Source organism: Heterodontus francisci, chromosome 1 (genome assembly GCF_036365525.1).
Source record: "Heterodontus francisci isolate sHetFra1 chromosome 1, sHetFra1.hap1, whole genome shotgun sequence".
Lineage (NCBI taxonomy): Eukaryota > Metazoa > Chordata > Chondrichthyes > Heterodontiformes > Heterodontidae > Heterodontus > Heterodontus francisci.
In genome coordinates this window covers 7,439,912-7,457,389 of record NC_090371.1, presented here as the reverse complement: position 1 = coordinate 7,457,389, position 17,478 = coordinate 7,439,912, and the positions used below count along the sequence as shown (strand labels likewise).

Sequence of the window (17,478 nt, the reverse complement as noted above, 5' to 3'; positions counted from 1 at the left end):
GGCAGCTAGTTTTTTTCAGCTGACGCAGACACGGTGGGCTGAATGGCCTCTTTCTGTGCCATAACTTTTCTACGGTTCTCTGGTTCAGTATGCAAAACAACCCTTCACCACTACTCTGTATCCTGTCACTCAGCCAACTTTGTATCCATGCTACCACTGTCCATTCATTCTATGGGCCCCAACTTTGCTGACAAGCCTATTATGTGGCAATTTATCAAATGCTTTTTGGAAGTCAATGCACACCACATCAACCCTCTCTGTTCGCTCATCAAAAACTCAAGGAAATTAGTTAAACAAGATTTCAATTTAACAAATCCATGATGGCCTTCCCTAACTGAGACAATCTCCACTTGACCCACTTCATTCCCTAGGAATAGATCCAGCAATGCCTCCTGCTTCATTGGGCAGGAAACATATCAATCAAGAAAATTCTTCTGAACACACTTCAGAAATCCTTCCCCTTCTCTGTCCTCATTCAATATTGGAGCAGTTAAAGACTCCCATTATCATTACTCGATATTTCTTGCACTTCTCAGTAATTTCTTTGTGAATCTGTTTCCTTCTCACTATTTGGTAACCTCGAAAACACACCAAGTAGTGTAATAGCTGATTTATCTTCTCAACATCAATCCATTTGCTCTTTCTAGCACTATAATATTTTCATTAATATCCTTTTCCCCTACTTTTCCTGAATACCTTGTACCCAGGAATATTAAGCATCCAATTCTTCCCTTTTTTCAGCCAAGTCTTAGTTATTGCCACTACATCATATTGCCATATGGCTTTTTGAGCCTGCAGCTTACCAACCTTGTTAATCACACTTCATGCATTTACACACATGCACCCTAAACTTCACTTAAACCCCTTTGTATTTTTTATGATTTGCCTAATTCTGTATTATTTCAAACTCTGTCTCTCCCAGTCCTCTGTGAATCTTGTTTCTCCTTTGTAATAGTACATATTGGTGCCAAAACCCCTGCCGAATTAGTTTTAACCCTACATAGTGTGTTTGCAGAGAGAACGCTGAGCTCCCACCAACCCTATTGCTGCCAGAGAGGAGATCACGGAATCACAGAATTTTACAGCTGAGAAGGAGGCCATTCGCCCATCGTATCTGCACTGGCTCTCTGAATGAGATTACTTAATGCCATTCTTCCGCCTTCTCCCTGTAACGCTGCACATTCTTCCTTTTCAGATAACTATCTAATTTCCTTTTGAATGTCTCCATTGAACCTGCCTCCACCACACTCTCTGGCAGTGCATTCCAGATCCTCACCACTCTCTGCGTGAAAGAGTTCTTCCTCATGCCACCATTGCCTCTTTTGCAAAGTACCTTAAATCTGCGCCCTATCATTCTTGATCCTTTCACGAGTAGGAATAGTTTTCCCTATCTACTCTGTCCAGACCCTTCATGATTTTGAATACCTCTATCAAATTTCCTCTCAGCCTTCTCTTCTCCAAGAAAAACGATCCCAACTTCTCCAATCTATCTAGGTAAATGAAGTTCCTCATCCCTGGAACCATTCTCGTGAATCTTTTCTGCTCTCTCTCCAGTGCCTTCACATCTTTCCTTAAGTGCGATGCCCAGAACTGGATGCAGTACTCCAGTTGAGGTCGAACCAGTGTTTTATACAAGTTTAACATAACCTCCTTGCTCTTGTACTCTATGCCCTATTAATAAAGACTAGAATACTGTATTCTTTATGAACTGCACACTTCAATGCCTTATGCACATTGCTATGACCGAGTCGGGAGGAGTGCACTGTTTATTCTAGTTCCACTTCTCCACAGGTCACAACATATATTTAAAATTTTTCCCACTTACCGATACGTCAATCATAGACTCTATTTTTATCCCAGAATAAAACTGACCAACCAGGTTTCTTTAATAAAGAACAAAATTATCAGTTTATTATTGAACAAATCTTAACCAGTAATGAAGTAAAGCATAAACACAAAAATCAAAATGTAAAAGTTCCCTTTTTACCTTGCACACATGCACACACAATTTATTCTTTGGAGCTCCAGTAAAAAAAAAAGAATACATTGGCCAAAATACTTGCTAATTCTTGAAGAAATAAGATAAGATATGAAAAGACCCACCTGAAGACGGGAGCGGCTGGCGGACCTGGGATGAGGCGGATCCGGAGCGGGACCTGAAAAAGAGAGTGCCGGGCTCGAGGCCCTTACCTACCTGAAGACGGGAGAAGCAGCAGGCTTTCTCTCTCTCTCTCTCTGTGCCGGCGCGCGCTGAGGTTAAAAAGAGGGAAAAAAAGACTTACAGTGATATCATGGGAAATCTGTAAGCTGATTGGTTGGGTAAGTAACAGCTGTTAGTGCCTGTAAATAGCTTAAAAAATCAGGGGAGAGAAAGTTCTTTTTAAAAAAAAAACTCAAAACCTACCTTATAAGTGATAAAGTTAGTATATTTTTTTATTAATTAGTGTAATTTATGAATAACTATTAGTAATTATTACTTTTTTTATGTAGAAGTAGTGGTTTTTAGGGAATCGAGGTCCCCAGTGAAAATAATCTCTAACTTTTGAGTAATTTTAAGGGAGTAAATTAAGGGTAAGTCATGGCAGGGCAGCTCGGCAGTGTGGAATGCTCCTCCTGTGCAATGTGGGAAGTCAGGGACACTTCCAGTGTCCAGGGCGAACACATGTGCAGGAAGTGTCTCCAGCTGCAGCTACTCGAAATCCGTATTTCGGATCTGGAGCGGCGGCTGGAGACACTGTGAAGCATCTGTGAGGCTGAGATCATTGTGGATAGCACATACTGGGAGGTGGTCACACTGCAGGTAAAGACTGCTCAGACAGAAAGGGAATGGGTGACCGCCAGGCAGAGTAGAACTAGGCAGGTAGTGCAGGAGTCCCCTGGGTCCATCTCCCTTTCTAACAGATATTCTGCTTTGAATACTGTTGGGGGAGATAGCTTCTCAGGGGAATGCAGCAAGAGCCATGTCTGTGGCACCGCAGGTGGCTCAGCTGCACAGGAAAGGAGGAAAAAGGAGTGGGAGAGCTATCGTGATAGGGGATTCTATCGTAAGGGATACAGATAGGAATTTCTATGGCCGCAAACGTGACTCCAGGATGGTATGTTGCCTCCCTGGTGCTCGGGTCAAGGATGTCACGGAGCGGCTGCAGGACATTCTGAAGAGGGAGGGTGAACAGTCAGAGGTCGTGGTTCACATTGGTACCAATGACAGGTAGAAAGAGGGATGAGGTCCTGCAACAAGATTTTAGGGAGCTGGGTAGCAGATTAAAAAGCAGGACCTGAAAGGTTGTAATCTCTGGATTATTTCTGGTGCCATGTGTGAGTCGGTATAGGAATAGGAGGATAGAGCAGATGAATGCGTGGCTGAAGACATGGTGCAGGAGGGAGGGCTTTAGTTTCCTGGATCACTGGGTCTGTTTCTGGCAAAGGTGGGACCTGTACAAGTTGGACAGGTTGCACCTGAACCGGAACAGGACCAAGATCCTTGCTGGGAGGTTTGCTAGTTCTGTTGGCGGGGGGGGTGCGTTTAAACCAATTTGGAAGGGTGATGGGATACAGAGTGGAGGTACAGTAGGGGGTGATGCACAGCCAAATATAGAAGATAAATTAAGTCAGTCTGGAAAGCAGAGCAAATGTAGACCTGTTAAGGCACAAGTGAAAAATGCAAGGCTGGATTGCATATATTTTAATGCAAGGAGTCTTACTAATAAGGCAGATGAATTGAGGACGTTGATTAGCACATGCGATTATGATATTATTGCTATCACAGAGACATGGTTGAGGGAAGGGCAGGACTGGCAGCTCAATGTTCCAGGGTATAGAATCTTCAGGCTTACTGGAGGGGTGGGGGTGGGGGAGGTGGGGTATAAAAGAGGAGGTGGCATTGCATTATTGATCAAGGAGTCAATTACTGCAGTAAGGAGGGATGATATCTTACAAGGTTCCTCAAATTAGGCCACATGGGTAGAACTTAAAAACAAAAAGGGGGCAATCACTTGACTGAGAGTGTACTACAGGCCTCCAAACAGTCAGGGAGAGATAGAGGAGCAGATATGTAGGCAAATCTCAGAGAGGTGTAAAAATAATAGAGTAATAATAGTAGGGGATTTCAACTTCCCCAATATTAACTGGGATAGACTTAGTGCAAATGGCTTAAAGGGGGCGGAATTCTTAAAGTGCATACAGGAGAGCTTTTCAAATCAGCACTTAGAAAGTTCTGCAAGAGAAGGGACGTTACTGGACCTAGTCTTAGGGAATGAGGCCGGACAAGTAGTGGAAGTGTCAGCGGGGGAGCATTTTGGGGATAGGAACCAGAACTCTGTAAGATTTAAGGTAGTTATGGAAAAGGACAAAGATGGACCAGAAATAAAGGTACTGACTTAGGGGAAGGCCAATTTCAGTATGATAAAACAAGATCTGGCCAAAGTGGACTTGGAGCAGCTACTTGTAGGAAAGTCTACATTAGACCAAAGGGAGTCATTCAAAGAGGAAATAGTGAGAGCTCAGGGCCATCATGTTCCTGTAAAGGTGAAGGGTAGGACCAACAAGTCCAGGGAACCCTGGATGTCAAGGGATATAGAGGATCGCATCAGGAAGAAAAAGGAGGCTTGTGGCAGATTCAGAGCGCTGAAAACAGTGGTGGCCCTAGTAGAGTATAGAAAGTGTAGGGGGGTACTTAAAAAAGTAATTAGGAGAGCAAAGAGGGGACATGAAAAAACACTGGCGGGCAAGATAAAGGAAAATCCTAATGTGTTTTATAAGTATATTAAGAGCAAGAGGATAACCAGGGAAAGAGTAGGGCCAATTAGGGACCAAAGTGGCAATCTGTGTGTGGAGCCGGAGGACGTTGGTGAGCTTTTAAATGATGACTTTTGATCTGTGTTCACTATGGAGAAGGACGATATAGGTGTAGAGATCAGGGAGAGGGATTGTGATATACTCAAACAAATTAGCACTGAAAGGGAGGAGGTATTTGCAGTTTTAGTGGGCTTAAAAGTGGATAAATCCCCAGGCCCAGATGAGATGTGTTCCAGGCTGTTATGTGAGGCAAGGGAGGAGATAGCAGGGGCTCTGACACAAATTTTCAAATCCTCTCTGGCCACAGGTGAGGTGCCAGAGGAATGGAGGACAGCGAATGTGGTAACATTATTCAAGAAGGGTAGCAGGGATAAACCAAGTAATTACAGGCCGGTGAGTCTAACACCAGTGATTGGGAAACTATTGGAAAAAATTCTGAGGTACAGGATTAATCTCCACTTGGAGAGGCAGGGATTAATCAGGAATAGTCAGCATGGCTTTGTTAGGGGGAGATCGTGTCTAACTAACTTGATTGAATTTTTCGAGGAGGTGACTAGGTGTGTAGATGAGGGTAAAGCAGTTGATGTACTTCAGTAAGTCTTTTGATAAGGTACTGCAGGAGAGATTGGTTAAGAAGATAAGAGCCCATGGGATCTGGGGCAATTTGGCAAATTGGATCCAAAATTGGCTTAGTGGCAGGAGGCAGAGGTGATGGTCGAGGTTTGTTTTTGTGATTGGAAACCTGTGACCAGTGGTGTACTGCAGGGATCGGTTCTGGGACTCTTGTTGTTTGTAATGTACATTAATGATTTAGATGTGAGTATAGGAGGTATGATCAGTAAGTTCGCAGATGACACGAAAATTGGCGGTGTCGTAAATAGTGAGGAGGAAAGCCTTAGATTACAGGACGATATAGATGGGCTGGTAAGATGGGCAGAGCAGTGGCAAATGGAATTTAATCCTGAGAAATATGAGGTGATGCATTTTGAAAGGACTAACAAGGCAAGGGAATATACAATAATAATATAAAAGCAAAATACTGCGGATGCTGGAAATCTGAAATAAAAACAAGAAATGCTGGAACCACTCAGCCGGTCTGGCAGCATCTGTGGAAAGAGAAGCAGAGTTAACGTTTCGGGTCAGTGACCCTTCTTCAGAGCTAGGGAATATACAATGGATGGCAGGACCCTCGGAAGTACAGAGGGTCAGAGGTACCTTGGTGTACTTGTCCATAGATCACTAAAGGCAGCAGCACAGGTAAATATGGTGGTTTGGAAGGCATATGGGATACTTGCCTTTATTAGCCGAGGCATCGAAAATAAGAGCAGGGAGGTTATGCTGGAGCTGTATAAAACGCTAGTTAGGCCACAGCTGGAGTACTGTGTACAGTTCTGGTCTCCATACTATAGGAAGGATGTGATTGCACTGGAGAGGGTGCAGAGGAGATTCACCAGGATGTTTCCTGGGCTGGAGCATTTCAGCTATGAAGTGAGACTGGATAGGCTAGGGTTGTTTTCCTTAGGGCTGAGAAGGGCACCTGATTGAGGTATACAAAATTATGAGAGGCATAGATAGGGTAGATAGGAAGAAACTTTTTCCCTTTGCAGAGGTGTCAATAACCAGGGGGCATACATTTAAGGTAAGGTGCAGGAGGTTTAGGGGGGATTTGAGGAAAAATTTTTCACCCAGAGGGTGGTTGGAATCTGGAACACACTGCCTGAAGGGGTGGTAGAGGCAGGAACCCTCACAACATTTAAAAAATATTTAGATGAGCACTCGAAATGCCATAGCATGCAAGGCTATGGGCCAAGTGCTGGAAAATGGGATTAGAATAGATAGGTGCTTGATGGCTGGTGCGGACACGATGGGCCAAAGGACCTGTTTCAGTGCTGTCTCACTCTGTGTCAGAAGTCCTTTTTGGTAGGTATCCCAAATACGTGTAGATGGCTGTCACTGGGATCTTCCTCGAACAGTTCTTGACAGGTGACAATGAAGATCAGTTTGAGCAGGCTTTCCAGGGAAAATGCAGTAACAGAGGTTTCAGGCGGTTTCTTACACACGCTTCTTAGGTTCTCAAAAGATGGAAAACTGGCAGGCTTTTTCAAAGAGCTAGAAGAGACTGAGCTGGGCGTTGGTCTCTTGGCAAGTTTTCTCCAACTGTTTTTTCAAACCATTGTTCATATCTCAACTCACTGTCCAAAGTGAAACCATAAACAGTGTCATATGAGTCAAGCCTCCTGGCACCTATAAATATCAACCTTTCACTTCTCTGTAAACATCTTCCCCAAGTCAAAAACAGCTCCTGCTGGGTAATTATTTGAAGACAGCTGCCTTCCAGTAACTGTTTACAGTCAGACCTCTCAGTGACCCTTTTAAAATAAATCCATGGACTCCTTTTCAGTTTTGAACCACAAATCTTCAAAATTTAACAATAAAAAAAAGCACTAGTAACAAAATATACATCCAGACCCCTCTGTTTCGACACCCACTTGAGAGTCGTACCCTTTATTCGATATTGTCTCTTCATGTGCTTCCTACCAAAATGAATCACTTCACACTTGTCTGCATTGAACTTCATCTGCCACTTGTCTGCATTCCACCAACTTGTCTATGTCCTTTTGAAGTTCCACACTATCTTCCTCACGGTTCACAATGCTTCCATGTTTCGTATCATCTGCACACTTTGGAAATTGTGCCGTACACCAAGGTCTAGGTGGAGGGGAAGCGATGGCGTAGTGGTAATGTCACTGGACTAGCAATCCAGAGTCCCAGGCTAATGCTCTGGGGACACGGATTCAAAACCTATCACGGCAGCTGGAGGAATTTGAATTCAACTAATAATTCTGAAATTTAAAAAAAAGCTAGTCTCAGTAACGGTAATGTGACAAACTGGATTCCTCTTCAAAAGTACTGGTGCAGACTCGAGGGGGCAAATGGACTGTTTCTGCTCTGTACTGTGCTACGATTTTATGAAATCTGTCAATCTCTGCTTTAAACATACTCAATGACTGAGCTTCCACAGCTCTCTGGGGCAGAGAATTCCAAAGATTCACAACCCTCTGAGTAAAGAAATTTCTCCTCATCTCTGTCCTAAGTGGCTTCACCCTTATTTTGAAATTGTGTCCCCTGGTTCTAGACTGCCCAACATCTTAACTGCACCTACCCTGTCTAACCCTTTAAGTATTTTGTAGGTTTCAATGAGTTCACCTCTCATTCATTGAATCTCTAGAGAATACAGGCCCAGTTTCCCCAATCTCTCTTCATAGGGCAGTCCCACCATCCCGGGAACAAGTCTGGTGAACCTTCGTTGCACTCCCTCGTTGGCAATAATATCCTTTCGAAAGTAAGGGGACCAAAACTGCACACAGTACTCCAAGTGCGGTCTAACCAAGGTTCTATACAATTGAAGCAAGACTTCACTACTCTTGTACTCAAATCCTCTTGCGATAAAGGCTAAAATACCATTCACCTTCCTAATTGCTTGGTGCACCTGCATGTTAGCTTTCAGTGACTTATTGACAAGGACACCCAGGTCCCTTTGTACATCTACACTTTCTAAACTCTTACCATTTAAGAAATACTTTGCACATCTATTCCTCCTACCAAAGTGGATAACCTCACATTTTTTCACATTATAGTGCAGGGCGGCACAGTGGCGCAGTGGCTAGCACCGCAGCCTCACAGCTCCAGTGACCTGGGTTTGGTTCTGGGTACTGCCTGTGTGGAGTTTGCAAGTTCTCCCTGTGACCATGCGAGTTTCCTCCCACAGACAAAAACTTGTGGGTTGATAGGTAAATTGGCCATTGTAAAAAAAATTGCACCTAGTATAGGTAATAGAATTGAGGGAAGGTGGGGATGTGAGAGGGAGAAATGGGATTAATGTAGGATTAGTATAAATGGGTGGTTGATGGTTGGCATGGACTCGGTGGGCCGAAGGGCCTGTTTTGGTGCTGTATCTCTCTATGACTATGACTCTATATTCCATCTGTCACATTCTTACCCACTCACTAAGCTGTGTCCAAATCCCCTTGAAGCCACTTTGCATCTTCCTCACAACACACATTCTATCTAATGTCATGCCATCTGTGAATTTGGAAATACTACATTTCGTTCCCACATCCAAATCATTGATATATATTGTGAACAGCTGGGGCCCAAGCACTGATCCCTATGGTACCGCACTAGTCACAGCCCGCCAACGTGAGAATGGTCCGTTTATTCCTACACTCTGATTTCTGCCTGTTAACCAATCCTTAATCCATGCCAGTATATTACCTGCTCTCCCACGTGCTTTAATTTTGCTAATCAACCTTCTGTGGGGAACTTTATCAAAAGCCTTTTGAAAATCAAAGTATACCATGTCCACCAACTCCCCTTTATCAATTCTGTTACTAACATCCTTAGAAAACTCCAACAGGTTCATCAAACATGATTTCCCATTCATAAATCCATGTTGACAATGCCCAATCAGATCATTATTATCCAAGTGACCATTTATATCATCCTTTAGAATAGATTCTAGCATTTTTCCCATGACTGATGTAAGGCTAACAGGTCTGTAAATCCCTGTTTTCTCTCTCCCTCCCTTCTTAAATAGTGGGGTGACATTTGCGACTTTCCAATCTTCAGAAACTGCTCCAGCATCTATAGAATTTTGGAAGCTGATCACCAATGCATCCATTATCTCCATAGCTACCTCTTTCAGCACTCTGGGATGTAGAATATCAGGCCCCAGGGACTTATCAACCTTCAGCCCCATTAATTTCTCCAATATAACCTTCTGACTAATACTAATTTCCTTCAATTCCTCATTCAGCCTAATCCCTTGGATCTCTAATTCTGGGAGATTTCTTGTATCTTCCTCAGTGAAGACAGACACAAAGAATTCATTTAGCTTCTCTGCCATTTCTCTATTCCCCATTATAAATTCTCCTGACTCTGCCTGTAATGGACCCACATTTGTCTTAGCCAAAAGTTTCCTTTTTACGTACCGGTACCTGTTTGCCACTGATTTTCCTTCAAGTAGCTGTATCCAGTCCACTTTCACCAGATCACCTCTCAGTTTCGTAAAATTTGCATCCCGTGAAAGAATAATAAAAAAATGAATATACATCAGGAAGAGCAAGGGTCCCAACACTGACCCTAGCAAACTCTACGACAAACCTTCTTCCAGTCCCAAAAACATCCATCAACCAATACTTTCAGTTTCCCATTACTCAGCCAATTTCATGTCCATGTTGCTACTGTGCCTTTTATTTCATGAGCTACAAATTTGCTCACAAGTCTCTTGTGCAGTATTGTATCAACTGCCTTTTGGAAGTCCTTGTACACCACATCAACAGCATTACCCTCATCAACCCTTTCTGTTACCTCTTCAATAAACTCCAGCAAATTAGTTGAAGCAATTTTCCGTTAAATCGTGCTGGACATGATTTTCCCTTAACAAATCTGTGCTGGAGGTGGGGTGAGGCAATATGAGAATGAATAGTCAGGTTTTACTTGGAATGGGCTTGTTAGCACCATGATGATGTGCTGATGCAACAACCCAAAGCCTTTCACTCTGAGTCAGATCATCCCTGGGAGCACTAATTCTAAAATAGGAGCTTGTCCTGTATCAGGAACATGAAGATTTGAGCTCATTTCAAGGAAACTTTCTATTTGATAATTCAGCCTTGTTCTGTCCTTCCATTGCTGTACCAGTGCTTTTAGCCTTATTCTGGACTAATGCTCAGTATCTCGCTCACAGGTTCAGGCTGTGTGTCTCCTACGTGAACAGACTAGAAACTGAGCAACTCTGACGCTCATTGTAATTTTGTCCAAACTTTTTCCTTTTTGTTTTTTTTTTCCACAGAGTCCTGTTGCCGAGAGGATTCCAGGTATCGTACTATGATTCAAATGGGACTCTGGTGACAGAGAAGGACACTGAACTGGTGAGCAATCACTTGCAAATTGAGACCAGAGTGAAGTTCTTGACTGGCTGAATGGCCTACTTCTGCTACTATGTTCCATTAATTTTTAAATGTGTTGTGGATATATTTTGCTCTTTCATTTTTCTGCTTTTTTTTTCTCTTCCCCTCTCTTGGGTGCTGATTCTGTAGAGCTCCACAGCTGTCGTGGTCACTCCTATATCTTGTCCTTGTCTCCATTCTTCAAATATCGGGCCTTGGTGAGATGACATCTGGAGTACTGTGTACAGTTTTAATCTCCTTATTTGAAAAAGGATGTAATTGCATCTGAGGCAGTTTAGAGAAGGTTCATTCGACTCATTCCTGGGATGAGAGGGTTATCTTTTGAAGAAAGGTTGAACAGGTTGGGTCTGTATCTATTGTTGTTTAGAAGAATGAGAGGTGATCTTATTGAAACAGCTAAGATCCTGAGGGGACTTGACAGGGTGGATATTGAAAGGATGTTTCCCCTTGTGGGAGAGACTAAAACTAGTGGGCTCGGTTTAAAAATAAGACAGAGATGTGGAGAATTTTTCTCTCTCAGAGGGTCGTGAGTCTGTGGAATTCTGCTCCCCAGAAAACAGTGAAGGCAGGGTCATGAAATTTATTGACAGCTGAGTTAGATTTTTGATAGTCAAGGGTTATAGGGGGCAGACAGAAAACTGGAGTTGAGACCACAATCAGATCAGCCATGATCTTTTCATAGAAACATAGAAAATAGGAGCAGGAGTAGGCCATTCGGCCCTTCGAGCCTGCTCCACCATTCATTATGATCATGGCTGATCATAACCTGTTCCTGCTTTCACCCCATACCCTTTGATCCCTTTAAATCCAAGAGCTACATCTAACTCCTTCTTATAGATTGACCTCCTCCTGTTCCTATGTTCCTATTAGCCTAGGCACTGAGTGTCAGTATGGTATTCAACAATGAAGGAATCGTAATCAAGCCTTGTCCTGTTCTCGGCTGTTGGGAATATATTTTTGTTTCTGTATTAAAATGAATTCAAACACATGGTCAAATGCCAGGAGGTTTATTAAAGGTGAAATGAACCAAGATACTCACGAGCAACATCATGGTTACTTAAGATTTGGTTGTGAAAGGATGCTCATTACGGTCAGATGAGTTTAACTCTCCAGATTGCTCCCTTTCATCTCCCCACCTCATATTACAAAGGAATTGTTTTTAAACTCAGCTAAAAGGCTTTTTCATCTGCTCCTCCTTGACCTTCACTCTTGCTTTTATATTTGGGTATCGTTAGCTCAACATGCAAAAGATTCATAAAGACTCCACAGTGCGTGGTTCTTAGGGCAAAACATAATCTGCCTTATCTCTTTAGTTATACAGAAAAGAATAAAGATATAATTGTATCCGTGGAAGATTAGAACTATCCAAGACTATTTGATATGATGATAGTTACTGTGTGACAGATGTGTTGACATTGTACAGATATGGTCGTCAGCCGCAAGTGCAGGTTTCTTAATTTAAGATTTTAACTGCAGAACTAAAATGAAAGCAGTATTAGTGATTCTTCTGCATGAAATGGATTTCTTAAATATTTCTCAATCTTAATCCCTGACAAGATTGACAGTTTCCAGCTGGAGTCACTGGGTGGGAACCCAGGCTGGTTGTTCCTTCCTAACCCAGAATCATCCAGTGATGATCTTCTGTTTTAGGTGATGTTTTCATGCTTTAATGCAAGATAGTGGGGCCAAGAATGTGATTGGAGGCATCCGATGTACTGCAGCTGTACAATCGACTGCCCGAGACTTATTCCACACGAGTTGCATGCTGCACGTATATATACGACTACCAGTCCACTACTTTCTTAATTCCTTCATAATCCCTCTAGCGTCCCTGGATTCAGCAGTAGATTGTGTTGATTAACCAGTATTGATTGGTGCAGTGCCGAACAATCTGCTGAGACTCGTTTCTGGCAGTTCTGAGAGACTGACTCCGACTTGAACAGAGTGCTGGGAGTTCGGTGAGTTGAGGGAGTTGGGTGAGGAGGGGAAGGAGGTGCTCCTTTGCTTTTTTTCTAACTTTTTTGCCCTGTAGTATTTGGTTCTTACTCTACTACAGGGGAAGAAGCTAGTTGTTTGGTGAGTTTCTGGTAAGTGGTTAAGTTCTATTCTATTCCTAAGGTTTAAAATAGTACAGGTAAGGTTAATAAAATATGTAAAAAAAGCAAGTAAACAATGAATTAAGTAGTTAATTAAAACACATCAAGGATGGCAGGACAGGTGATATGTCACAGCTGCAGCATATGGGAGCTCGTATGCGCAGGGATCCCCAACATGTTTGCCTTCTTGAGTCAGTGGCAACTCTGTTAGCTGCGTTTTGTGAGCCGGATGAATGACAGCCTCATTCCCAAAGACGTGCTCTATGGCAAGCTTGCTATCGGCACAAGATCAACAGATCACCCACGTCTGCAATACAAGGATGTCTGTAAGCAAGATCTCAAGTTGACCAGGATAATGGGAGGTCCTTGCTGCCGACTGGAGATCCTACAGACGAACAGTCAGGAAGGGCATGGAAAAAGCAGAGGACAAAAGAAACAACCAGATGGAAGATAAGAGAGCCCGGTGGAAGGAAAAAAGCATCAGTCAACCTCGGGCCAATGCTATTCAGCTGTGGAAAGGATTGTCACTCACGAGATGGCCTCTGCAACCAGCACAGACGATGTTCAATCCAGAAGTGACATACACCCCAGGCGTAGTGTCCAAGGCCCAACCATCTTCAGCTGTTTCGTCAATGACCTTCCTTCAATCATAAGGTCAGAAGTGGGGATGTTCGCTGTTGATTGCACAATGTTCAGCACCATTCGCAACTCCTCATATACTGAAGCAGTCCGTGTAGAAATGCAGCAAGACCTGGACAATATCCAGGCTTGGGCTGATAAGTGGCAAGTAACATTCGTGCCACACAAGTGCTAGGCAATGACCATCTCCAACAAGAGAGAATCTAACCATCTCCCCTTAACATTCAATGGCATTACCATCACTGAATTCCCCACTATCAACATCTTGGGGGCTACCATTGACCAGAAACTGAACTGGAGTAGCCATATAAATACCGTGGCTACAAGAGCAGGTCAGAGGCTAGGAATTCTGCAGCGAGTAACTCACCTCCTGACTCCCCAAAGCCTGTCCACCATCTACAAGGCGTAAGTCAGGAGTGTGATGGAATACTCTCCACTTGCCTGTTTGGGTGCAGCTCCAACGACACTCGACACCATCCAGGAAAAAGCTGCCCACTTGATTGGCACCCCATCCACAAACATTCACTCCCTCCACCACTGATGCACAGTGGCAGCAGTGTGTACCATCTACAAGATGCACTGCAGCAATGCACTAAGGCTCCTTAGACAGCATCTTCCAAGCCCGCGACCTTTACCAACTAGAAGGAAAAGGGCAGCAGTCGCATGGGAACGCCACCACCTGCAAGTTCCCCTCCAAGCCACACACCATGCTGAATTGGAACTATATCGCCGTTCCTTCACTGTTGCTGGGTCAAAATCCTGGAACTCCCTTCCTAACAGCACTGTGGGTGTACCTACCCCACATGGACTGCAGCGGTTCAAGAAGGTAGCTCACCACCACTTTCTCAAGGGCAATTAGGGATGGGCAATAAATGCTGGCTTGGCCAGCGATGCCCACATCCCATGAATGAATTAAAAAAAAGTCATCATCTCCCGAGAAGGATGGATGCCTAGAACTTCCACTACATTCCTGTCCTTCACTGCAGCTGCAATGATGGGAACAAAAGAATTCACTCTATTGTTGCCTGTCTGCTAAAAATGTAAGAAGTCACTTTTGACCTTGTTTATCCTGCACTTCTTTAGTCTTCCTTGGCTTCTCGTTTGAGATACCACTGTATGTATGGCCATTGGAAGGCATTCTGGCTGTTTTGTGAAACAAATCTGTTGTGGCCACATGGTGAGGTTAGGGTTGTCGCCACTGTTTAACTCCCACCTGACTGCAGCAAGTGTGTTTTGTTATGAGGATTTAACCTCTTGGTGTATTACTTGTCAAATAAACAGATAGCGATAGGTTTTCTTAAATCAGAAAATCAATTGTTTATTAATCAATACAACCTATCCAGAAATTGTCGCAACCACCTCCACTCACGCATTTGCTCACACACACGCAAACACAAGAAGAGACAGATAATGAGGAAAAAGGGGGTAAGCAATATTAAGTGGGGAATATGTTTTGGGGAAGCCATGATAAACCTGTTGCATTCTCTTGGAAGTCAAATGCTCATTGGTTACAGGTCTTAGGCGTTTGCAGATATCTCTCTTGGTTGAAAGTTCACTTAAAGACGGTGAATTACTCTAATTCACTGCTGTATAGAGTGTAGATGTAAAATTTCTCAGCAGGACACACTCCTTCTTGTTTGCTGGAAGCAAACTTCTGGATGCTGCTTTTTTCTCTCTCTAGGCTTCTTTTTAAGGTAAAGCTATGTTATTTCTTACCTCTGGATTAGGGCTGCTTTGGTCTCTCCCCCATGGTGATCGCACAATGGTCCAGAACGTGGCAACTTCACACCTTCTTTGTTTCAGAAGGACATTCAATTCTAGAATAGAGTCATAGAGTAGAGTCATTTATGGCACAGAAGGTGGCCATTCTGTCCATTAAGCCAATGCTGGCTCTCCACTGATTTATGCAATCAGTCCCACTCCCTGGCTCGATCCCTGTGCCCTGCAAGTTTATTTCTCTCAGGTGGACATCCAGCTTCCTCTTGAAGTCATTGATTATCTCCGCTTCCACCACCCTGTGGGCAGTGAGTTCTAGTTCATTACCACTTGCTGCGTAAGAAGGTTCTTCCTCATATTCCCCCTGCCCAAAACCTTCAATATGTGTCCCCTAGTCCTTGTAGCATGAGTTAATGGGAACAGTTTTTTCCTTCTCTAATTTATCAAAGCCTTCTATTAAATGTCCCCTCAATCTCCTTTGCTCTAAGTAGAACAAATCCAGCTTTTCCAACCTAACCTTGCAACTAAAATCCCTCAACCCTGGAACCGTTCTGGTAAATTTCCTCTGCATCCTCTCAAGGTCCCTCACATCCTTCCTGAATTGTGGTGATCAGAACACAAGAAATAGGGGCAGGAGTAGACCATATGGCCCATTGAGCCTGCTCTGCTATTCAAAATGATCATGGCTTATCTTAAGCTTCAACTCTACTTTCCTGTCCAATTGCCATGTCCCTTGATTCTCTGAGAAACCAAAAAGCTGTCTATTCCAGCCTTAAATGTATTCAACAACGGAGCATCCACAATCCTCTGGGGTAAAGAATTCCAAAGATACACAACCAGTAATTTCTCCTCATCTCAGTCTGAAATGATCAGCCCCTTATCCTGAGACAGTGGCCTTGTGTTTTAGATTCCCTTTCCTCTGGATGAGGAACCATTAAAAATTGTAGTTCTTTTGGTTACGTGTTGTCAAATGGGGTTGTAGTTTCTCTTGCATCAGTTTGTGGTACCTTGGGAATGTCAATCTCCATAACCATGTGATTGTTGGTGAAGTTTGTAGTATGTCTATTAGAAAGTCTATTAGAACATTACAGTGCAGTACAGGCCCTTCGGCCCTCGATGTTGCGCCGACCTGTGGAACCATCTGACCTACACTATTCCATTTTCATCCATATGTCTATCCAATGACCACTTAAATGCCCTTAAAGTTGGAGAGTCTACTACTGTTGCAGGCAGGGTGTTCCACGCCCTTACTACTCTCTGAGTAAAGAAACTACCTCTGACATCTGTCCTATATCTATCACCCCTCAATTTAAAGCTATGTCCCCTCGTGTTTGCCATCACCATCCGAGGAAAAAGACTCTCACTATCCACCCTATCTAACCCTCTGATTATCTTATATGTCTCTATTAAGTCACCTCTCCTCCTCCATCTCTCCAACGAAAACAACCTCAAGTCCCTCAGCCTTTCCTCGTAAGAGCTTCCCTCCATACCAGGCAACATCCTAGTAAATCTCCTCTGCACCCTTTCCAAAGCTTCCACATCCTTCCTATAATGCGGTGACCAGAACTGCACGCAATACTCCAGGTGCGGCCTCACCAGAGTTTTGTACAGCTGCAGCATGACCTCGTGGCTCCGAAACTCGATCCCCCTACTAATAAAAGCTAACACACCATATGCCTTCTTAACAGCCCTATTAACCTGGGTAGCAATGTAAATTTCTGTTACTGCTGGTTGCAAGGTTCAAAGTCTGTATAAGCTTTAAGCCCTTAACTATTATTTCCACAACACATGACTTTAACCATTCAGGTTCTGGAACTTGATTGTTCTTATTTCGAGGATGATACTGGGTGATAAATTGTTTTTTAGTCCCTGCGAGGCATCTGGGATTTACTCCTGTCCCTTCGTCTTGCTGAGTTCTGAATCTAAATTGATAAGTTTGTTAGTTTTGTATTTGGAAACTGATCATTTGATTCTTCAGTGGGTAAACCCACATTGACATCACTTTTAGTTTTCTTGTGATTTTCACAAGTGTGGTTCACTTTCGGATATGTTACTTTCCCTTTTTCTTTTATTTCAGAGATAGGTTTTTCCCTATTCTGTCCCATGTCCTCTGGCACACTACTGCTTGTAGGTGGTTGTCCAGCTTCCATTGCATGCCTCTGTGGCACTTCAACTGGGTGAGGCATCTTCTTCATACTTGGCTTTTGTGTTTGGGAACTTTCCTGGTTCCTATTTTAATCTTTAAAAAAAAGGTTTCAGCTAAC

General features: G+C 43.3%; 1 protein-coding gene across 1 annotated transcript in view; it reads left to right on the top strand.

The window, feature by feature from the left end:
- LOC137377649 (disintegrin and metalloproteinase domain-containing protein 12-like) overlaps positions 1-17,478 on the top strand; it is a 330,681-nt gene that overhangs the window by 61,889 nt on the left and 251,314 nt on the right. The window contains exon 4 of the mRNA XM_068047535.1: positions 10,646-10,724. Within this exon, the coding sequence (XP_067903636.1) occupies positions 10,646-10,724 (79 nt within the window). The remainder of the gene's footprint in view (positions 1-10,645; positions 10,725-17,478) is intronic.